The following is a 24036-nucleotide window of genomic DNA, read 5'->3' as shown; positions in this document are numbered from 1 at the left end:
AAACTGGAACGTGTCCAGAGGAGGGCAACCAAAATGGTCAAAGGCCTGGAAACGATGCCTTATGAGGAACGGCTAAGGGAGCTGGGCATGTTTAGCCTGGAGAGGAGGAGGTTAAGGGGTGATATGATAGCCATGTTCAAATATATAAAAGGATGTCACATAGAGGAGGGAGAAAGGTTGTTTTCTGCTGCTCCAGAGAAGCGGACACGGAGCAATGGATCCAAACTACAAGAAAGAAGATTCCACCTAAACATTAGGAAGAACTTCCTGACAGTAAGAGCTGTTCGACAGTGGAATTTGCTGCCAAGGAGTGTGGTGGAGTCTCCTTCTTTGGAGGTCTTTAAGCAGAGGCTTGACAACCATATGTCAGGAGTGCTCTGATGGTGTTTCCTGCTTGGCAGGGGGTTGGGACTCGATGGCCCTTGTGGTCTCTTCCAACTCTATGATTCTAAGATCAGGATGAAGGAACTAGAGAAAATAGCAGTCAACTGCAAAGGGGATTTGGATATTTAATTTGGCACATCTTACCTGAGAACCTTAATACAACAAATAATTTTAGTAGCAGTGACCGTGGTTTTATTGTATGTCTGTGCCCGGTGATTTTTATGGGGGTTTGTTGTTGCTGTTTTGTTCTCCTTCTGAATGATGCCAAGGCTAAAAATTGGGTAGAATGGGTTTTTCTTTTTCTTTTTCTGCTATGATGCTCTACAGCCTCAGCCCCCATTCACCCAGAGTTGGAGCTCTCCACAATCATCACACTGCAAAACAGAATGCAAGCACTCCCAGGATTTATACATATTACTTTTATTGTGTTATTTGTGATTATTTCTGCACATGATGCTATCTGGGAAGTCATATGCAATCCCAGTTTCAATACTATTTGTACCCACAAAGGTTTGCAGTCTTCGTATTAACTGCTTCATTTCTGATCAGTCCGTGTCCTATTACTTTCTGCTGAAATCCTGTAACTTTTCATACCAGAAATGTTCTGTTGTGGGTTTTTCTTTTGGTCCCCTTTTACTCCATTACAGCCCAAGAGTGCCCCTCCAAATGGCAATAATGGAGTAGTGCTCAGGAAGTGTTGCAGAACAGCTATGAACGTATAGCTGCATAGATGGTCCAGCATGAATCCATGACTACTCATGGAGTAATCCATGCACTATTATTGCATCAATGGCATCTTGCAACAGACACCTGCAAAAGCCCTCCAGTCTGAAGGGGTCCCTCAACAGCCTGCCAGGGATGTTTTGGAGCTTTTCTTTAATACAGTTTCATAATTTTTTTTGGCTTTAATATAGGTAAAAAAAAAAGGTAAAGGACCCTGGACGGTTAAGTCCACTCAAAGGCAACTATGGGCTTGTGGCACTCATCTCGCTTTCAGGCTGAGGGAGCCAGCGTTTGTCCACAGACAGCTTTCCAGGTCATGTGGCCAGTATGACTAAACCGCTTCTGGCGCAACATTACACCGTGATGGAAACAAGAGCAAACAAAAATGCTGTTTACCTTCCCACCACAGCAGTACCTTTTTATCTACTTGTACTGGCGTGCTTTTGAAGTCCTGGATTGGCAGGAGCTGGGAGAGAGCAATGGGAGCTTACTCCTTTGCAGGGATTCAAACCCTCGACCTTCCGATCGGCAAGCCCAAGAGGCTCAGTGGTTTAGACCACAGCACCACCTGTGTCTCTGGATATCATATACCTCCCAAATAACCATGTACTCTGGTGACAGGTAACTGTGTGGGACTCTGTGGAATAGTTCCACAGATGGTCCATGGGACAGGTGTCTGTGTGGGACTGAGTGGGGCAGCCATCACGGAGTTTGCTGATGGTGTGGCAAATCTAGATACTGTGAAGTATCATCATTAGTATTAATTTCATTTCTATTCCACTTTATAATCTTCATATTATATTCTTTCCCAGTTAACCTGTGAAGTTTCAGGGAGTGATATTAATGGAGTTGAGCAGGATCCCCTTACCTCTGCAAAGTTCTTCTAACATCCTAGAAGGGAAAAGAGGAAAGTCAGAATGGAATTCACTGCCTACCACAGGCCCTGTAATGAAGACCCATCAGCCCCTGCAATGGATGCCCTGTGAGGTGAATTTGCCTAGCATATGCCAAAGTTTTGGATAGGTATGGATGCATCTAACAATTCTGGTTTCTCTCCATTATTTTCCAATCTTAAGTTCCGTTCTTTTTAATTTTAAATGTTCTGATGAAAATTCATGAGGTCTCCTCTGTCCTTCCTAGGTATCCCTAGTATCTTGGCCAGTGGGGAATTTATGAATAACTCTTCCAACTGAAAGAGTTCCTTTTCCTGAGATATATTTAACAAAGTTAGCCAAGCAGGTTCACACTACTTAGCTAAATCAGGTACTGCCAATCCTCTCTTCTGTGGGACAGTTTGCATAGTAACATTATCCACTCTGGGAAACTTACTTTGCCAAATAAAATTATCCATACTTTTCTGTCAGCTTTTCAATTCCCTCAAGTCAACCTAGAGAGGAAGAGTAAGAAACAAAACCAAAAACCTTGGCAGTATTGTCATGCTTATTGCACTGATCTTTGCTTCTCATAGAATCATAGGATTGTAGTGTTGGAAGGGATTCCAAGGATCATCTAACCCATATGATTTTAACTTACCCCACCCTCCATATCAGGTTTCTGATGCAGCCCTTGGCTAGTGCTTCCCCCCAACACTGCCATTCCGTGGGGGGCCAGGGGTGTGGTGGCAAGACCCCTGGCACCAGGCGGGGTGGGATCCCTGCAAGGGGGCGCCTGGCTCGCACCCCCTCAAAATCATGTGTCTGGCGCATTCTACTCATTATTTTCATTGCCATGATCCTACACTTTGTCGAAGGGAAACTCTCCACCAGAGTAGAAATCATATATTGAACAGATGGAAAGCTCTTTAATATGAGTAGGCTGAAAGCAAAGAGCAAGGTTACTGTAACTTCCGTCCTAGAGCTTCAGTATGCTGATGACAACGTAGTGTGTGCACGCTCAGAGGATGACCTCCAAACCATCCTAAGTATCTTCACAGAAGCTTACAAAAAGCTTGGCCTATCGCTCAACAAAAACCCAAAGTGCTGCACCAACACGTACAAAATAGCCCCTCTGCAGCACCACAAATCCAACTCAATGGTGTAACGTTGGAAAATGTCAATCACTTCTCCTACCTGGGCAGTTATCTTTCCACAAGAGCCAACATTGATGCCAAAATCCAGCATCGTCAGAGCTCTGCAAGTACAGCTTTCTCCCGATTGAAGTGCAGAGTGTTTGAGGACCAGGACATTCATAGGGAAACCAAAATGCTTGTTTACAAAGCTATTGTCCTACCAACCTTGCTGTATGCTTGTGAAACATGGATCACTTATAAACGCCATCTCCAGCTCCTTGAAAGATTCCATCAATGGTGTCTCCGAAAAAAATTTACACATCACTTGGGAAGACAGGCGAATTAATACCAGTGTAATGGAAGAAGCAAAGGTAACCAGTGTTGAAGCAATGATTCTTCAACACCAACTTTGTTGGAATGGTCATGTTCTGCAGATGCCTGATTATCGTCTTCCGAAGCAACTACTCTATTCCGAACTTAAAAATGGAAAGCATAATGCTGGTGGTCAACAAAAGAGGTTTAAAGACTGTTTCAAGGCAAATTTTTAAAAATGTAGTATAAACACTGACAATTGGGAAGCACTTGCCTATGAGCGCTCCAATTGGAGAACAGCCTTTACCAAAGGTCTCATGGGCTTTGAAGACACTCAAACTCAGGACACAAAGAAGAAATGTGCTAAGAGGCAGGCATGTTTGGCAAATCCACACAGTGATCAACTCCTGCCTGGAAACCAATGTTCCCAGTGTGGAAGGACGTGTGGATCCAGAATTGGCCTCCACAGTCACTTATGGACTCATTGTTAAAACTGTGTTTATGGAAGACAATCTTACTCAGCTACGAGTGATCACCAAAGAAGAAGAAGTATATAGTCTCAGCGGCCACTCCCAGTAATTGAAACACGGGGTTCGTAGTTAACACCCCAAAATCCAACAGTGTCCAGGTCACTTCAAACCAGCAATGACTAGTTTTGCAATGAAAACCCAGTGTTTTACATCACCTACAAACTGACGAGTAACAATATATATTCCTTTTTAAAAAAAAGGTGTGGGTTGGGGAGGGCAAGTAGTCACAAAATGGTGACTATTGTGGAATGTGGGGGGAGTACAGAAACCCAATGGGGCAGGAATGAAATGCAGTGGCCTGGTGAATGGGGATCATTTCACACTGCAACCTTTTGTTGCAGTTGCCCATAATAGCAGGAGCATTAACAGAAAGCAGATAGGCTGTAGCGGTGGGCAGGAAACAGAAAACTGAGGAGAGGGTGTGTGTAATGGAGTATCTTGAGAAAAGGGTATGGCTGGCTGGGGTTTCTTGGGAAAGGGTATAGCTGGCTGGCACCCATAACAGGAGCATGCTCAGAAAGTTAACTAAATTTGGGGGTCCCTCCAAATCTGTGCCAAAGGTTTACAGTGAAAACCTGGCGTTTTGCAGCGCCCCACAAACTGAGTAATTGAAACACGGGGCTTTTTAAAAAAAATGTTTGGGGCAGGGAGGACAAGTAGTCACAGAATGGTGACGATTGTGGAGGGAGGATAGAAACCCAGTAGGGCGGGAATGAAATGCAGTGGCCTGCTGAACGGGGATCGTTTCACGCTGCAACATTTTGTTGCAGGTGCCCGTGATATCAGGAGCATTATCAGAAAGCAGATTGTGCGGAAACAGGAAACTGGAGAGAAAATGGTATGCAATGGAGTATCTTGAAAAAAGGTTATGGCTGGCTGCAACCCTGAGCAGCGGCACCCTCCCTGCACTGCAACACTTCTCTGCCGATCTCCCGCTTGCTCTCCCAGGCGCAGGCAGCCGTGCGATGCGAGGTCTCTCCGGCGCCTTCCCGTGCGCGCGTCCCACCGCCAGGCGGCTCTGCTCCGGCGCCTCGCCGAGGCTCCGCTCTTCCCTCTTCCCGTATCCGTCGGGCGCATCGGCGGCGGTGGGCAGAGCTTCCTGGAGCAGCCGCAGCGAGATCCGGTCAGCGGCGTCTATGGAGATGGAGAGCTGGGGCTCGCGGGCGCCGGGGCTGCAGCCCGCCTAGGCGGAGGGAGGCCGGGCGAGTCCTCGGGAGGAGCGCGCTCCGGAGAGGCCGCTTGCGCAAAGGGGGAGCGGGCAGCGCTGGCGGGATTCTCCCGCGGCAGTTCCTCCCTTTTCTTTTCTTTTCCCTTCCTCTCCCCTCCTTGCAAAAGGCGACGGAGCCCCGCAGGTACTGGCCCCAAGCCTAGTTTAATGCGTCTGCAGCAGGAGAGAGAGCCAGCCTGCAAAAGGCGACCGTCCCGGGTATGTGAGGCTGGAGAAACGGATTTGGAGGATGGGGGGAAGAGCAGGCGGCCGGAGGAAAAGTTTGCGCGCCTGTCATGTAGGGAAACACGGGCGCGATTCCTTTCCAAAATCATGTGAAGGGTTCTTTCCCCCTTGTGGCCTTCCAGAAAATGATAAGTTTGGTGCAGTGAAATAAGGTGGGTGGGAGAAAGGAAATGTAAAAGATGCTGAATTTAGAATATTTGGAGAGGGCTGAGTATGCGGGTTGGGGCTGAAAGCAAAACCCTGTTAGTGTTCCTTTTTTAAAACAAAAAATGGTTGCAGTAGTAAAGGGGGGGGGGGGAATTATAGCGTTGCAAGGGTCTTCTGGTCCAATCTGCTGCAAGGCATGAATCACAACTAAAGGAATCCCTGGCTGGTGGCTGTCGGAGCCAAGCCACCCCTTCTGACATCCCCCTTTTCTCCCTAACAGATTTTGGCAAAATGATGTGTGTGTTTGTCTTTGGAACATTTCCTCCTCCTGGGGGAAGAGAGATGGTTGCCGCGGAGCCAGTACAGGTAGAGAATGGAATTGGGGTGTGTGTGTGGTGGGACACAATAGCACTTTTGTAGTTTAAAAATATAAAAAAGAAAGATCCAACACACCTTTTATTTTCTGTTTCTTACAGGCACTGCCATTCTCCTTCGAAGAAGTGGCCGTGTATTTCACAGAAGAGGAATGGGCTCTCCTGGACGCAGAGCAAAGGGACCTTTACTGGGATGTCATGCAAGAGAATTATGAGAATGTGGCATCCTTGGGTAAGGAACTGCAGTTGCACCAGGAAGTGCTCCTTATTGGGCTATTTTTGGGGGGAAGGCTTCTCCCTTAGTTTATTATTGTACTTCAGCAGACCTTGGGTTTCTCCCAAGTGTGTAATCACTCCCCCCTCTTAATTCTTCATAGCCCCATTTTGGTTCTAATCCATAGCTGTCAGCGTTTTCCTTTTTTTAAGGGAAATTCCCTTATTCCGAATAGGATTCCTCGTAAGAAAAGGGAAAAGTTGACAGCTATGTTCTAATCTTACATTGCTCCGTCATAGTGTAAGAGAGCTCCTCCTCTGTTCTTAGCCGAGTGTCCCATTAGCTCAGCGTACACTTTGCACATGGAAGGTTCCCGCTTTATTTCTGCTTGCGTCAAGGACACCTCCGTCTTGAGACCTTGCAATGTCACACCCTTGGCAAGAACATGGGTTACATCTAATTCAATCCTAAATCTTCAATGCTCACAGCCCTGGTTCATCAGAAAGGTTCTCCCCCCCCCCAACTCCCCATGCAGTGCTGGTTACGGTTTCCAATCTTGCTTTTTCAAAATACAAACGTTTCGAAATAATTTTCATAAATGCCAGAAGAAGCGTTGGGTCTGTAATCCTGTGTCAGGCTGCAGCTAGCAGAGGAGTGGGGAGACTTGACCTTGATTAAATGCTCCTCCATGCAGTTAAAAACAAATAACTAGTACATTAAAGAGAAGGGTCTGAGTCTCTGATTCTCCCCAGTATTTTTGTCGCGTTTCCATCAGGCATTCAGGTACTTTTGTTTGTTTGTTTGTAAAAAAGAGTGCCTTGGCACAGCTAGCCAGAGTTGGCATTGCAACCAGCTGAGACCCTTTGATCCAGCCTTGCTCTTCTGCGTCATGTTCTTATTAGTGTTTTCCTGCAATAAAAACTGAGCAAAACTCGTCAAACGAAACAAAATGTGCCAATGTTCCTAGTGGTTGCAACCTGACATCCATTTAATGGGAGCTTTTAATTTCCCCCTCCCCCTCTTTTTTTTTTTGGACGATGGAGCCGTTCCAATTCCTAAACCCGAGTTGATCTCCCGGCTGGAACGAGGGCAAGAGCCATGGATCTCCAACCCCCAGGCTGCGGAGGACAAAAAGGTCTCCATCGGCTCCTGCCAAGGTGAGAGGGGAGGTTCCCAGCGGCATTGCAAATGGGTGCCCTATCCATGAGGAGGGCCTTGTCTTTGGGTGCTTCCAGCTGAAATATGACAATGCGGGTGACAAATAGTATTTCCTTCATGGAATACCGGGAGCATAACGCCTCTCTGCCTGTCTCAGTCCTGGTATTGTTACCAAAATGGTGGGGTATTGGATTCAGGTAGGCAGTGATGTCGGGAATAAGTATGTCAAGGTAAAGAAACTGTTTAGGGATAGGGCATGAGTGGATGAAGCCCACACTAGAGGGAACAGATTGTTGGAAGCATGTGGGAGCATGTAGTTCTGCCCTCATTGTGCTGGAACTACTACTGCTATGAGTAGTAGCAGTAGCAATAGTAGCATATTACTACTACCAGTAGTATAAAATTTAGGCACCTGCCTTGAAGAGTGCCTAACTACCACTGGAACTACCACTACTAATATTACAGTGGTACCTTGGTTTTCGAACGTAATCCGTTCCAGAAGACCATTCGACTTCCGAAACGTTTGACAACCGAGGCTCAATGGAGGGTCTGCAGAATCCATTGAGAAAATGGAGAAATGCGCCTCAGAAGCTGTTTGACTTCTGAGGCATGTTCGAAAACAGAAGCAATTACTTCCGAGTTTTCAGTGTTCGAAAGCCAAGACATTCTGCTTCCTAGATGCTCGAAAACCGAGGTTCCACTTTAGCATTATTATTATTACTACTAGTAGTATTATAACAAGTAGGCTCCTACTCTAAAAGAGTAGTTCTGCTTTCATTGTGCTGGAACTTCTACTATGTGTATTAGTACTAGTAACAATAGTAGTATAAAATGTAGGCCCCTCTCTTGAGTAGTTTTGCTCTCATTATGTTGGAACCACTGTTACTACAAATATTAGTAGTATTAGTAATGATAATAGTAATATATTGCCAGTAGTAGTGTAAAATGTATAGTTATGGCCTCTTTATGCTGGTAGTACTAATTCCAGTAGTAGCAGTAGTAGTACTAAGTTAGTACTTGTAGGAGGATAAAACAGGTCCCTGCCTGGGGTTGGTTACAACCTTCAAAAAAGGGGTCCTGACAGGGCCAGCCAAACACATTTTGCTGCCTGAGGCAAAAATAGCAATTTTTTCCCCAGCTACCCTTGGACAAGGTGTGTGGCTGGTCAAGCCATATATTGGCAGCTAAAGCAGAAAACCCCGCAAGTGCCCCTTCTTCTGCTTTACAATATTAACTTTGTCAGGACACCCAAAATCAGCTGCCTGGGGTGACTGCCTCACTCTCCCTAATGGTTGGGCCGGTTTTGGGAGTTTGGGGAATAGAAGTGTATGTGCATGCCTTGGGTTGTTGTTTTTTTTTTATGGCCCCACTCCCCAAAACAGCAGGCTTGTTGGTAGTTTCGCCTTACAGTTTCCTGGGGGGGGGGGGAGCCACCTTCACAAAAAGGGGTGGAAAAACACAACTGGGCCTCTGAGGCTTCCAGTTGATGCCACCCAAAGCGTGCCTAGAATGGTTATTTCAGGGTGCCCAGAGCAACTTGGGGGAAACTGTACAAAAGGCTTCTCTCTGAATACCAGTGTGATTTATAATGGATGCAATTGGAAAAGCGGTTCTGGCATCAATTTTCATGCAAATGACAATAGGGCAGTAGGTGAAAAGCAGACCCCATTGAAATGCATGAGCTGCCCCAGCAGACTCCTCAGTTGGGGATTATGCAAATCGGGAAGAGGTGGAGTTGCACTGATTTGCATGCCAGGCACAAGTCCTTCATGTTTCCTTAAGAAGGACTGAGGGTAGGTTTTATGCATTGCCTGAGATTTAGAATTTTGCATACATATATTAATGCATAGAGAGGCAGTGTGGTGTAGGGGATAGAGCAAGATTTCTCAGACTTCTGCTAGCAATGGGACATTACACACACACACACACACACAACTGGAGGCACGTTTCATTCTGGCAACTGAAAAGCGATATTTCTACAGCTTGAAAGAAAAAAAATCAGAGCAAGGACTCATTCAGAGATACAACACCTTCCTCTGTCCTGGGAATGACAGCATGTTCCCTCACACATATTCTCTCTCCATGTGCAACCTGAACGTAGGTATGCAAAAGAATTCCATTTACACTAATTAGGAGACCCTTCCAGAAATTATTGCTCATTCAGAGATGCAGCAGCCAACCTCCTTTTAAGGTGCTGTGTCTCTGCACCGGCACAGCAAAATGCTCTCTTCATCCCTGATGCTGAGAAATCAAGTTGCACGCTTAAAGAGGCCAATTAAAAAGGAAGCAAGTGCCGAGAAAGGACTCATTTAGAGACGCAACAGGTCACCCCTTTCAGAGTGGGTAATCGTGCTGTCTTTGTATATCAGGAGTGCTTGAAATGTCTGATGAATGAATATAGCAGAACTGCTCACAGCACTGAGGGTAGTTAGGAAGTGGGCAAGTCCAGAGAGGGATAGCTCAGTTGGTAGAGCATGAGACACTTAATCTCAGGGTTGTGGGTTCGAGCCCCACATTAATAATAATAATAATAATAATAATAATAATAATAATAATAATTTATTATTTATACCCCGCCCATCTGGCTGGGTCTCCCCAGCCACCCTGGACGGCTTCCAACAAAGTATTAAAATACAGTGGTCTGTTAAACATTAAAAGCTTCCCAATACAGAGTTGCCTTCCGATGTCTTCTAAAAGTCTGGTAGTTGTTTTTCTCTTTGACATCTGAAGGGAGGGCGTTCCACAGGGCGGGCGCCACTACCGAGAAGGCCCTCTGCCTGGTTCCCTGTAACTTGGCTTCTTGCAGTGAAGGAACTGCCAGAAGGCCCTCGGCGCTGGACCTCAGTGTCTGGGCAGAACGATGGGCGTAGAGACGCTCCTTCAGGTGCATAGGGTGAAAGTTTCCTGCATTGCAGTGGCTGGGATGAGATGATCCTCGTGGTGCTTCTATGATCCTGTCAGTCAGACAGAGACTTACTTTTCCAGCCTTAGCCTTGCATTCTTCCTTCAGACTACTTTCCTCTCTCCCTCTCAGGGAACGACGTTTATTTGAATTCTCCCTCCATCCCGGCGAGCGAGGTGATCGTGCGGGAGATCAAAGAAGAGGTTCCCGAACGAGAAATCTTGGACCGAGCGGAGCCCCAGTGGACTTTGTTGGGCTCTCCTCCGGGGCTCGACCCCCTGAACTCGGAGAGCCGCTGCGGGCTGCAGAGGCCGTGGGAGATGCCTCCGGGGACAGTGTGGCGGGAGCCGTCGCGGCACCTGCGGGCGGCGAGTTCGAAGCGCAGCATGTTCCACGTGGGGCGCAAGAAGCTGATGTGCCCCGAATGCGACCGGTGGTTCCACTGCAAGTCCGAGTTCCTGCTGCACTGGAGGACCCACACGGGCGAGAAGCCCTACGAATGCCTGGCGTGCGGCAAGCGCTTTATCCAGAGCTCCCACCTCAGCGCCCACCGGCGCATCCACACGGGGGAGAAGCCCTACGAGTGCCCCAAGTGCGGGCGCAGCTTCAACCGCCGCTCCACCCTCACTGAGCACCTGCGCATCCACACCGGGGAGAAGCCTTACAAGTGCCTGCAGTGCGGCGAGAGCTTCCGATGGAGGCCGTACCTCACCAAGCACCAGAGGGTTCACGTGGGCGGCGCCGTCTACAAAGGCCTGAGTGACGGGGAAGCCATGTTTGAGAGCCCGCCCCCGGAGGAGCAGCAGGGAGGCCACCCGGGTGAGCGCTGTTTTTGTCCCGCAAATATTTCAAATTAGAATATAGCGTTGTCTAGCCCCATGCGTTGACAGAACAGCGGCAGATTTGTTTCCCTTATTCGTTTTGCTGGGTCGGATTCTGCAGCTGAGATTCCTGCGTTGCAGGGAGTTTGGGCTAGATCATGGGTAGGCAAACTAAGGCCCGGGGGCCGGATGTGGCTCAATCGCCTTCTCAATCCGGCCTGCGGACGGCCCGGGAATCATTGTGCTTTTACATGAGTGGTAAAGGTAAAGGCAAAGGTACCCCTGACTGTAAGGTCCAGTCGTGGACAACTTTGGGGTTGTGGCACTCATCTCGCTCTATAGGCCGAGGGAGCCGGCATTTGTCCGCAGACAGCTTCCAGGTCATGTGGCCAGCATGACTAAGCCGCTTCTGGTGAACCAGAGCAGCACACGGAAATGCTGTTTACCTTCCCGCTGGAGTGGTACCTATTTATCTACTTGCACTTTGACGTGCTTTCAAACTTCTAGGTGGGCAGGAGCTGGGACCGAACAACAGGAGCTCACCCCGTTGCGGGGATTCGAACTGCCGACCTTCTGATCGGCAAGCCCTAGGCTCTGTGGTTTAGACTACAGTGCCACCCGCATCCCACATGAGTAGAATGTGTGCTTTTACTTAAAATATATCTCTGGGTTATTTGTGGGGCATAGGAATCCGTTCATTTCCCCCCAAAAAATATAGTCCAGCCCCCGCACAAGGTCTGAGGGACAGTGGACCGGCCCCCTGCTGAAAAAGTTTTCTGACCCCTGGGCTAGATGATCCTTGGGGCCGCTTCTAACACTACGGTTCAGCGATTCTGTGAGTGCGAGCGATTAAACGGCCAGCAGCAGCAGAGTGCGCCCAGCAATGCGTCGTGTCATTTGCCAATTTGGGATCTTAAAAATTATAGGAGGGTGTGTTTTTTGTGCAGAAAGGCGATAGTGGAAGGTGGTAACTGATGGGCTACCAAGCGGCTACGGCAGTATGATAATACATTCTTCTAATTGATTGAAATTGCAATGAGAAAAAGGATTGACCCAAAATACATACTTCCTTTCCTGGAAGAAGGTGTGTGTGTGTGTGTGTGTGTGTGTGTGCGCGTGCTTGCCTAGGTAAACCTCTGACTTTGCATGTGCTGGGAGGGCACCTGTAGTACAATTCAAAGGTAAGAGTTGCAGTCAAATGCTCTGTTGTTCAGCATGCTGGAAGGTTGTTTTTTGGTTTTGGTTTTGTTTGCTCTTTCCAGTCGGGAATGTAATTCCTGAAAAAATAGGCAGTCCCAGGGACCATTTCTGCGTGCTCCCTGCCCACTCTTGAGCAGAATTGATGTATGCAAATTAAAACATTTGTGCAAATGTCATGCATTGATGGGTTCTGATAAATGTGCTGGATTAGATTCATCTTGGACTCAAGCTCTCTTTTGAATAAGCAGAAACGGTCCTGAGTTCATTCACCGAGATTGTGCTGCCCATCCAAATTGCTGAATCCTGCAGTGTTAAGAAAGGAACAATAGAGAAAGATGGTGTAGACTCCGAACTTTTTATTGCTTAGAATATTTATAAACTTTCTCTTCTCTCCAAAGGACTTTCAGACAGATTACATTCTGTGAATCAGTTCTAACAATAGGGCATCCTTCCAATGTCCTGATCATGGGTGCTATTAACTTTGTAACTCAAACAGTGTAAGAACACGATAAGAAGACCCGCAAGCTGGAGGTTCTCCACCTCTGCTCTAGATAGACCAATATGTAGGGTTTGCAGAAATTGGTTCTTCTAACCTGCCTGCATCCATGCTTTTTAAGACTATAAATGGGCAGGCTAGGGGTGGGTCTACATGGGGGGAGGGGAGAGTTGGACCCTGCTATAAATAAATCAGAAATTAAATTGTTAGAACAAAAGGGGGGGAAATGCTATGGAAGAATCACAAAGAAATTTGTTTTGCATTTTAGTGCCATCTGGTGTTTCATATTTATAACACATTCAAATAGCTTTTTCTTTACTAATGTAGCTGAGTCCTAGGACAATGTGGGGGCGGGGAGTGTCTTTTCAGGACTTTAGCAGTAGTAGTAGTAGTACTATTACTACCACTACTACAATTTTGTTTTATTTATATGCCACCCATCTGCCTGGGTTGCCCCAGACACAATGGGCAGCTTCCAGCAAAATATAAAAACACAATGAAACATCAGACATCAAGAACTTCCCTATACGGGGCTGCCTACAGATGACTCTGAAAGTCAGAGTTGTTTATTTCCTTGACATCTGATGGGAAGCGCCACTACCGAGAAGGCCCTCTGCCTGGTTCCCTGTAATCTCACTTCTTGCAGTGAGGGAACCAGCAGAAGGCACTCGGAGCTGGACCTTAGTGTCCAGGCTGAACGATGGGGGTGAACCAATATGCTCCTTTAAGTATACAGGGGGGATACGGATGGCGCTGTGGGTTAAACCACAGAACCTAGGACTTGCCGGTCAGAAGCTCAGCGGTTCGAATCCCCGTGACAGGGTGAGCTCCCGTTGCTCGGTCCCTGCTCCTGCCAACCTAGCAGTTCGAAAGCACATCAAAGTGCAAGTAGATAAATAGGTACTGCTCCAGCGGGAAGGTAAATGGCGTTTCCGTGTGCTGCTCTGGTTCGCCAGAAGCGGCTTAGTCATGCCGGCCACATGACCTGGAAGCTGTACGCCGGCTCCCTCGGCCAATAAAGCGAGATGAGCACCGCAACCCCAGAGTCATCCGCAACTGGACTGGACTGGTCAGGGGTCCCTTTACCTTTAAGTATACAGGGCTGAGGCCGTTTAAGGCTTTAAAGTTCAACACAAACACTTTGAAAATATGGAAACATACGTGGGATTCTATTTCTCTGACTTGCCTTTTCCTCTGCCCTCCAGAAGATGATGCCGTGGGGAGTGCAAATGTGGAGGCCTTTCCCCAGCACGCTGCCTCTGAGGAGGGGGCAGAACAGCATGGAGGGGCCGGCCTTAACCCGGAAGTGGAAGGCCAGCCGCCCGAGAGGCCTATAAAGACTGAAGTGGAAGGGAACGACGTCACGGACGTCAGCCAGATCAAGATCGTTCAGGTGGAGAAGAAGCATGTTTGCCACGAGTGTGGCAAGGCCTTCCAGTACAAGTTTGAGCTGGTGAAGCACCACCGGACGCACACGGGGGAGAAGCCCTTCGAATGCCTGGCGTGCGGCAAGAGGTTCTTCCAGAGCACCCACCTCAACGCCCACCTGCGCATCCACACGGGGGAGAAGCCCTACGAGTGCCCCAAGTGCGGGCGCAGCTTCAACCGCCGCTCCACCCTCACGGAGCACCTGCGCATCCACACCGGGGAGAAGCCTTACAAGTGCCTGCAGTGCGGCGAGAGCTTCCGATGGAGGCCGTACCTCACCAAGCACCAGAGGGTCCACTCGGGGGACAACGCCTACAAGTATTTTGATGGCGGGGAGAGCCTCTACGACAGCTCGGCCTTCTCTGAGCACCAGGAGGAGATCCACCCAGGTGCGGAAGCCGGTGCCGTGAAGAGGAGAGGCCTCTGCTGGATCAGGCCAAAGTCCCGTCCTGGCTCCGTACTCTCTCCTCGCCAATTTAGTTCATCTTCTTTTATTTAAATGTTCGGGAGTCTGCCTCTTCATCAGATGTGTAACATAGCAGCAGGCAACGTTATATGGCAATAATAATGTCAACCAGAGGATTGATAGCTCATGTGGTAGAGCATGAGACTCTTAATCTCAGGGTCAAGCCCCACATTGGACAAAAGGTTCCTGTATTGAAGTGGAGGGGGGACTAGATCAGTGTTTCTCAACCGGAGGCCATATGACCCCCCTGGGGGCCCCCAGGATGTTCCAAGGGGGCCACAGGTGAAAAATGCATAAATGGGGGGAGGACACAGCTAGAGGCTAGGGGGCCATAGAGGGAAGTGAGAAGTGAAGGGGGGGGTGTATAAATATACAGTGGTAACTCGGGTTACAGACATTTCAGGTTACAAACGCTTCAGGTTACAGACACTTCAGGTTACAGACTCCGCTAACCCAGAAATAGTACCTTGGATTAAGAACTTTGCTTCAGGATGAGAACAAAAATCATGCGGTGGCGCAACAGCAGCAGCGGGAGGCCCCATTAGCTAAAGTGGTACCTCAGGTTCAGAACAGTTTCAGGTTAAGCACAGACCTCCAGAATGAATTAAGTTCATAACCCGAGGTACCACTCTTCTCTCTCTCTCTCTCTCTCTCTCTCTCTCTCTCTCTCTCTCTATATTATATATCCTGATTGGCTGGCTATCCACTTGGCCAATCCCAAGCGGATAAGGGGGTGCCCACCAGGGCCTGGTGCTCCTTTTTGCCATGTGTGTTTTCTTGGAGTTGTCCTGGTTTTTTTCCCGGCGGGAGAGGGCAATCGCTGAGGCTCCCGTTTTGGCCAGTGGAGCCCGTGATCCAGAACCCCCTGGTCAGGTAAGTGCAGTGGTGGGGTGGCAATGGGTAGGGCTGGGCGAGCCGGAACTGCTTGTTGTTGCTGCTGCTGCTGCTGGGCCTGGTGGCACCCTGGGCCTGACTCTGCAATCCGAGGTGGCAGCCTGGGCCTGACGCTTCAGGGTGCAATCCAGCGCCTAGTGGATCAGGGTCTTTGGATGTTGCCAAGGGGCGCAGGGCCTGTCAGCAGCGTCGGCCTGTCTCTGCAAGGTGCAGGGTGAAATCCACCCCAGCCAAGTGGAATCGTCTGATGCTGCTGACTTGCATCTAGGAAATAACTGTCTACTCAGAAGAAAGCCGCACTGCGTTTAGAGGGCCTTGCTACTAGGTAAGGGTGGGGGGGGATATAGTGTTTTACCTAGACAGCCAAGGTTCCTCCAGAGGAAAACAGCTTTTTGCACAAGGTCAGTTAGGACCACTTGTTTTTTAAAATTCCCCCATATATACAGAATTCCTTGTGTGGCTTTTGTAAGTTTCCCCTCTGTGCCAAATATTGGGAGTCAAATAAGTGATGTTTACAGTACGTGGAAGATGGATCTCCCTCAGGAGGTTCTGGACCCTTTCTCCTTGCAAGTTTCTAAGCAGAAGTCAGATGGCCATCTGTCATGGATGCTTTAACTGAGATTCCTACATTGCAGGGAGTTGCACTAGAAAGATGACTCTTGGGGTCCCTTCCAGCTCTATGATTATATTTTTTTCTGCTTCAGCAATATTTCATTATGTTCCCATCATTTTATGTAATTGTATTTTGTATAAATTAAAAAATATACAAATAAAACATGTTCTATTTACAAACAAACATTTAAATAGCTACCTTTTTACTGGTAGGAGAGGGGCCATGGGCATAGCCAGGATTTTTTTTAGGGGGAGGCAGAATCTCATATATGTATTGATTTCTACTTATTGTGGGGGGGGGGCAGCTGCCCCTCAACCCCCGGCTGTGCCCAAGGGGGACCACAGGAAGGAACCAAGACAAGAGGGGGGCCATGTTCAGAAAAAGGTTGAGAAACACTGACTTAGGTGACCCTCGTGGTCCTTTCCAGCTCTACGGTTCTGTGATTCTATGCTCAGCTTTTGGGTAAAAAAGGGAAATTGTCAATATTTATTTACGTATTTATTAACTGACAAAAGAAAATCTTTGATAAAAACTAAGTAAAGCCTATCTTTAAGTGTGTGTGTGCGTGTGTGTGTGTGTATTATAAACTTCTGGTGTCTAGGGGAAGCCCTCATGGTTTCAGCTGTAGTGAAAAATGCTGGATCAAACCACAGTTCTCACAGTGATGAATCGGATACTTATGGGAAGCCTGAGAGCGATTCCTAGGAACTGCCTTCAACATGGGGTATAGAACATCCCCGTTGATAGCCTCCTTCTCCATGAATTTGCCCGGTCCTCTTTTAAAGCTGGTAGCTATCACTGCCTCTTGTGGGAGCGAATTCATACGTTTAATAATAATAATAATAATAATAATAATATGGTGATGGTGATGATGATGATGATGCCACCCATCTGACTGAGATTTAACTACGCGCTGCTGTGTGGAAGAAGTACTTTAGTTTGTCTTTCCCAAATCAAACACTTCTCTCTCTCTGTGCTTCCAGAGGGTTCCTCATTCCCTGTTTCCAGTCTCATTCCAACTGAGCTACAACTGAAGTTTCACCAGCCTAACTCCTTCCTGTTCTCATGTAACTGCTCTCTCATTTTTTCTCCTCCCAACTAGAATATTTGGTTTCTGCGCCCGACTCCATCTCCCGCATGGCACCTCGGGGAGAGCCGTGGGTGCAAGGCCCCCAGCGCTCTGAGGGGAGGCAGAGTCACAGAAGTGGCTCCGAAGGCGAAGGGGCAGCGGAGCCATTGCGAGGGCAGTCCGAGGGGGAGGGCGAAGGCGTGGACTCTCCGAGGAGCCTCGCTGCCCCTCACGACAGGGCAGGAGCCAGCGACTCGTGTAGGTTTGCTCTCTGCTCCCTCAGATTTGCCTAGTTCCCTTTGCCTACTGTCTTTTCTGATACCCTTCTAAGTGTATTGTGTTTTAGGGGGGATTATTAGTTTGTTTTGTTCTTATTTTTATTATGTATTTTGTGAGGGTTTTTACATTGTATTTTATGTTGTGAACTGCCCTGAGATCTATGGATGAAAGGCAGTGTAAGAAAGAAAGAAAGAAAGAAAGAAAGAAAGAAAGAAAGTCATACCTTGGGTTACAGATCCTTCAGGTTGTGTTTATTTTGGGTTACAGACCCGCCAAAACCTGGAAGTACCGGAACGGGTTACTTCCGGGTTTTGGCGGTCGCACATTCGCAGAACTGCTAATGCGTGCTTTGCGCATGCGCATAAGCGCTGAATCGCAACCCGTTCGTGCGCAGACACGCCGCTGCGGGTTGTGAATGCTGTTGGTTGCGAATGTGCATCCTGCATGGATCACGTTCGCAACCCGAGCATCCACTGTATTATTATTATTATTATTATTATTATTATTATTTATCGCGGCACTTCAAATGCAAAGTAGTAGTAGTAGTAGTAGTAATAGTAGTAGTTGTTGTTACTCTAGGCCCCATTCACACCCTGTATTTGAAGTGCCATGATACCACTTTAAACAGTCATGGCTTCCCTCAGAGAATTCTGGGAGCTGTAGTTGGTTATGGATACTGGGCCCAACAGTTCCCAGATTTCCCTGTGAAGAAGAAGAAGAAGAGTTTGGATTTGATATCCCGCTTTATCACTACCCGAAGGAGTCCCAAAGCGGCTAACATTCTCCTTTCCCTTCCTCCCCCACAACAAACACTCTGTGAGGTGAGTGGGGCTGAGAGACTTCAGAGAAGTGTGACTGGCCCAAGGTCACCCAGCAACTGGGTGGAGCGGATGGAGAGGAGCGGAGACGCGAACCCGGTTCCCCAGATTACGAGTCCACCGCTCTTAACCACTACACCACACTGGCTCTCTGTGAAGAGAGGTGGATTGTTGGGGGTTTTTTTGAAATCATTTTAATTTGATTTTACAAGTGTAAAGTTATAACAATACCAAACACATATCCGTTTAAAGAGATTTATCTGAATCGCAAGACTTCCCACCACCCCCTCCCTGGTTCCTATAATCAACATTTTCAACTGCATATAATTTATATTTTGTATCTGTCCGTATTATCCATAGTGTTTGTTACGTTACAAGTGTTGTTAGAATCCTGCTAAAGTTTTCATCTGCTTACAGTGGTCTAAGAGAGATGGATTGTTAAATCCCTCTGGGAATTGTAGCCCTGTGAGGGGTGAATGGTGGGGTGGGTGTGTCTCCTCTCAGCATAATTCTTTGGGGGAAGCCATGACGGTTTAACTTGGTCTCATGGCGCTTTACAGGTGTGGTGTGAAAGTCACCTTAGACTGGAGCCTGGGGTTTAACATGAGTGAGAGCTCCCTCACATGATACCTCAGGTGGAAGAGCTGCACCCAGCTGCCTTCCAATAAAACAAGGGTGGGACACCTGATCCATCCTGAGGGCTGCATTCCCTTCCGGGCAGCCTCCTGAGGGCCGCATGCTAAAAGTAGGCCAGGCCAGAGGCAAAAGTGGGTGGAGCAACAAATGTAGATTTTTCCTCTGTACATTAGGCTAGCACGGTACAATTTTACCTTTGCACACCCCTCAGGCAAGCAAAGAGGCATTATGAGGGTTCAGGGATACAATCCAGCCAGGCAAAAATACTCGGGGGGGGGCAAGTGAGGGGTGTAGCCTGGAGAGAGGGGTGTGGCATGGGCCACATAGTGAGGTTTAGTGGGCCAGAGTTGGCCCCACCCCTGAGGTCCCCCCTTCCCCTGCTATAAAATTACAGCAGGAGAGAGGAACCTCCAGCCCATGGGTTTAATTCGGCCCTACAGGCAGTGCTATTTTTCGGAGGGGGGGTGGAAAGCCGATAACTCGCCCTCCTTCTCTCAGAATGGGCAAGTTCCGGCTGAAAAGAAGCCCTGCCCTCAGGACTTTCCATTTGACCCACCAGGCCGCTTTGGCCAAGCGACACCCAACCTGCCCTACACCTGGCATGTAAAAATGTGGCTGGGCAGAAAGGGGTGTGTGCAGGCAACCCTAGTCAGCCTCCCTGCTCTTCACAACAACCCTGCAAGGTAGGTTGGTATCTTTCCAAAGGTCGCACAGTGAACTCCGTGGCTGAATGGGGACCCAGGTCCTGGTCCAGCACTCTGACCACTGTACCTCTTGTCTGTGGGGATTGGTCTGTTCGAGACTTCTCTGCCGAATGCTACTGTTACTACTAATATTAATAACTGTCGTTATTTTTGCAAGGCGATAGCATGACAACTGAACACCCAGAGGAGGAGACCCAGCAAAGAGGCCTTGAGCTAGAAGTCAACGATGTGTCGCCAGACAGATCCGAAGGAAACGTTTCCCTGAAGTCTCGAGCCGTCTCTGATAGTAGTGGCCATGGGTCTTTGGAACAGCTAACAGCAGAGTGGGATGAATCTGGTCAGTATGGAAAAGGCCTCCTGAGCAATTTGGCCTTGTCAAGTTTCTAGCCCTTAAGCTTACAAAAAAGAGAGAGAGGTTTGTAGGTCCACCGTGTTGTAGCTCCTTTGGGCATGCTGGCTGGGGAGGGATTTGGGGTACGTTTGGCCTCAAGAAGAGAAGACCGAGAGGTGAGGTGATCGCCATCTTCAGATGTATGACTCGGCTGTCACATTGGAGACAGAGCAAGCTTTTCCCCCTGCTACTCTAGACTGGTGGAACCTAAACCAATGGATTAAAATTCCAAGAAAGAAAATTCTGACTAAACATTAGGAAGAACTTTCTGATGGCCATGTTATCAAGGATCCTTTAGGGGGTTGGGCTAGATGATCCTTGGAATCCCTTCCAGCTAAATGATTCTTTGATTCTAAGCAGGAATATCTCCCAACCCTCTCTGAAGGTGCTGGAGATTGATCTTGGATGCTCTATCACATTCTAGCTGGCACTGGTGGGAGATGAATTCTAATAGCATCTGTAGGGCCACAGGCTCCTCTTATCCCTTCTGTAGATCAACAGTCCAAAAGCAGATTGCAGGTTTCCAGGTTCCACAGAACACCCATTGAGGCAGCACTGAAAGAAACTTCTCTCTTTGATAGTACAAGTCCAGGGAAAGATAACCTGCCCTTTCTTATCCCGTCATAGTTCTGTTTTCTTTCTTTCTTTCTTTGTTTTCTCCACAGATAGTTTAAAATAAAATCCTTCCAACCCCCGGCCTCATCCTTGAATGATGAAACTGTCGGAATGCGGAAAGAGCCTGCATTTGTCGACTGGTGGGATCTTCAAGTAAACTGTTCTGCCAGCAGCAAAAAGAGACACCCGGAGTTTAGTGCATCTTGCAAACAATTTCTTTTGGAAAGACTTGAAGACACAGCAGCGTTCTTAACTCCGCCCCCCCCCCCGCTCCCTCCTCCAGTGTTAACCAGACACTTGCATAGCCAACATGTACGGATTGCGGGGAAGGGTGGGGTTCTTTAACTGAAATATTAACATTTGTCTTTTATTTTATTTTGTATGGGTTAATTCATGCGCATGTTTTATGTTGTCACCCAGGAATACGCTAATGTTATGATCTGCGATCTAGGGAAGGTCGTCATTATGTTCCCACAAGAGAGGTCAGTGATTTAGATTTCACAAGTGTGAACATTTTTAAGGCTGAGATTATATGCATTTCACAATTGCACTTGCACAAGGACACAAGTTGGTGCCAGGGCACCGAGTTCCGGCATTCCTGAGAAACGGGGGCTTTTCAGGTTTCTAGCCCTTAAGCCTGTAAGGATGGAGTTTTTGAATCTGAAAATCTAGAGCACTGAATAGAGTTGCGAGCGGTTAGGAGGCAGGGTTTCGGTGTCCTGTAAAACTAATGGCGTAAGCAGAAACAATTATGCAAAAGAGGCAAATATGTATATATAAATATGCAAATGACTTTTCATTTGCATGCCGTGTCCAGGTCAAAGAATTTAGCTACTTTTGCTGCAGAACATTGATTTAATTAAGGGCAAAAAATATACATCCTGACTATGGGAAGCCAGTCAAGGTCATAAAGTCTTGTTCCAAGTCTGTGACAGATTTGTCACATCATCTTTTCCCCCTCCTTTTTTGCAGACACAGTCTCACAGTCACATTTCACAGTAAACTCATGTGTCATGTGACTTTTCTCTTTTTGAGTGTGGAATTGTCAACATTTCTTTTGTGTGGATGTGCTCCCCCATGTGTCCGGAACTGAGAATCCCTACTCGCTGGAGGACCATTGGTTTTCAATAATTTCTCTGCAGAGTGGACATTCTCTGATGCCACCTCACGGCACATACTAGAAGAAATGTTTGCCAACAAGAATTGATCACTTTGTGGTGAATTTACCCTCTCAAAAGTGAATGAGCAGGCGTGAGTATCGGGCCCAGGGTACTTTGCAGCAGCAGACAAAGTGTAATTATTATTATTTTTAATTGGGGGGAAAACCCTAACAATGAATAATAAACTCAGCGACAGTTATGAGGGGCTAACATTTTATTGATTTTTGTTTTTTATTGTTAGCTGTGTGTATGCTTTAGAACTGGTTTATAAATAAGTCAGGACTATATTCAACTACGGTAAGTCCTGCCCAGAGAAGACCCACTGAAATTAATTCATCTAAGTCATGTCTGTTGACTTCAGTGGGTCCTACTCAGATTAGCATTGAGGCCACCCTTAATGTGTGGCTTCCTGCATTTCTAAGCTGGCCCACAAAAAATGCTGCCTTTTCAGAGTCTGTGGTCTGGATCCTGCATTAACTTGGAATTGATGAGAGACTTTTTGCAGCAGGATTGTCAGTTGGTACAGTTCTGCAGTTCTGGATCCCAGCCTTTGCACTGTAAAGAGTTACGTATATTCTTTTATTATTGTTGCTATTAATTCCTTTTTAACGATGCCCTCTTCGTTTTGGAAGACTGACTTCGCCCTGCCTGCCCAGATCTGACAGTTTTTGGTGTTCAAAACAGCACAGGGAGGTGACCAGTTGCTTAATTTTAATTTTAAACTGTAGGGCAATTTTCCATACAGAGTGCTCCATTTTTTTATTATTTAAAAAACAGTAATAGAATAGAAGGGTAAAATGCAGGATAGAATCATGAGAGGCATGGCATTAGAAGCAGCTTGAGAGATACCTCTTTGATTCTCAGGGAGCTGCTCCATAGCAATTCATCTCTCTTCCCAGGGAACTGTGTCTGTATGAGGAGTCTCCTTAACAACTCTCAGCACCCTTAAGAAACTACAGTTCCCAGTATTCTTTGTGGGGTGGAAACCACGACTGCATAAAGTAGTGTGGTGCTGTCTTAAATTTATAAATGGAGCATTATTTAATTGGCAGCCATGCAGACCACCAGCCATGGGGTTCAATACCCTCCTTGTTTGATTTCAGAAGCAGGCCACAGTAGTAGTAGTAATTTTTATTATTATTTATACCCCACCCATCTGACTGGGTTGCCTTGGCCACTCTGGGCAGCTTCCAACAGAATATAAAAGCACAAGTGATGTCATTGGTCTGGTTAGCTCAGTATTGTCTATTCTGATTGGCTGCAGCTCTCCAATGTTTCTAATTGGGGGGGATTTCTTCAAAATTGCATTCTAATATTATTTTTAACTTTTCGACATACCAGGGAGTGAAACTGGGACCTTCTGCATGCAAAGGAAGCTCTCTACCACTGAGGGTACTAGCAGTTGCGTGCAGCCTTGATGCACAAGTGTGAAACTGTTTTGTTTCCAGCGGGGACCTAAATGCACTAATCTTTTTTCTTCTTCTCTGGATCGTATACACAAAGCTGCTGCTTTTCACTTTTCAAGCTTAAAAAGATTCCTCAGTACATCAAGAGGATTTTATTTTAAAAATTGGGAAAGGGGTTGGCATGTACGGGAAAAACTGTACCGGAACAACTCATCATTTGAAAAACACAGCTGACCTTCAAAATGTAGCAATAAGGCGTGCAGCCTAGGAACACTGGGCCCAATTTATACAGGCATCGTCTCACTTTAGTCCCATCGAGATCACCTTTTCTTCAAGTTAGATATGAATAACTTCAGCCCCGTTGATTTCAATAGAAGTTAACTATACACATCTACTCAGAAGTATGGCCCATAGTTTTCAAAGTGTGTTTAACCACAGCACTCACCTGTGTTTTCAAGCTGACAGGAGCGGCATTCATTTGACAATGTGATAATCAGATTTTCTTTTTCTTTGCATAACTCCGTTTTACTTCTGCTTTAATAATAATAAAAATGTTTCTACTTCCCTTTCCCCTGTTACTTACTTTTAAGGAATAACATGCATAAAAATTGAGAACGGTGTCTTTGACTTCTCCTTTCTTAAATATGAGGAGGATGAGGTGGAAGAATGGGCTGTACTATTTTGAGCCAGATATGCAGGTACCCTTGCAAGCAATTCGTGTGAAAATGCTCCCGCCTGTCAAGTGTTTTTAGCCAGTGAGTGAAGAGTGATTGAGTGATTTAGACAGCAGGTGGCAGGAATCCCTGGGGGTCCTCAGCGACTCCTGATTTCACAC

At 47.1% G+C, this 24036-nt stretch overlaps 1 protein-coding gene across 1 annotated transcript; it reads left to right on the top strand.

Annotated features, from left to right (window-relative positions):
• Positions 1-4825: 4825 nt before the first annotated feature.
• LOC308469391 (uncharacterized protein) lies at positions 4826-23769 on the top strand (the record flags this gene model as incomplete). Its single annotated transcript, XM_080991770.1, has 9 exons — positions 4826-5309; positions 5838-5923; positions 6034-6163; positions 7189-7302; positions 10338-11024; positions 13928-14539; positions 17226-17450; positions 19787-19966; positions 20686-23769. 9 exons carry the CDS (start codon positions 4826-4828, stop codon positions 20697-20699), a joined length of 2532 nt encoding a protein of 843 aa, XP_080847896.1. The 3' UTR covers positions 20700-23769.
• Positions 23770-24036: the final 267 nt, after the last annotated feature.

Source organism: Podarcis pityusensis, assembly GCF_964106645.2.
Source record: "Podarcis pityusensis genome assembly, chromosome: 2".
NCBI classification, from domain to species: domain Eukaryota; kingdom Metazoa; phylum Chordata; class Lepidosauria; order Squamata; family Lacertidae; genus Podarcis; species Podarcis pityusensis.
This window is presented reverse-complemented; position numbering and strand designations above follow the sequence as displayed.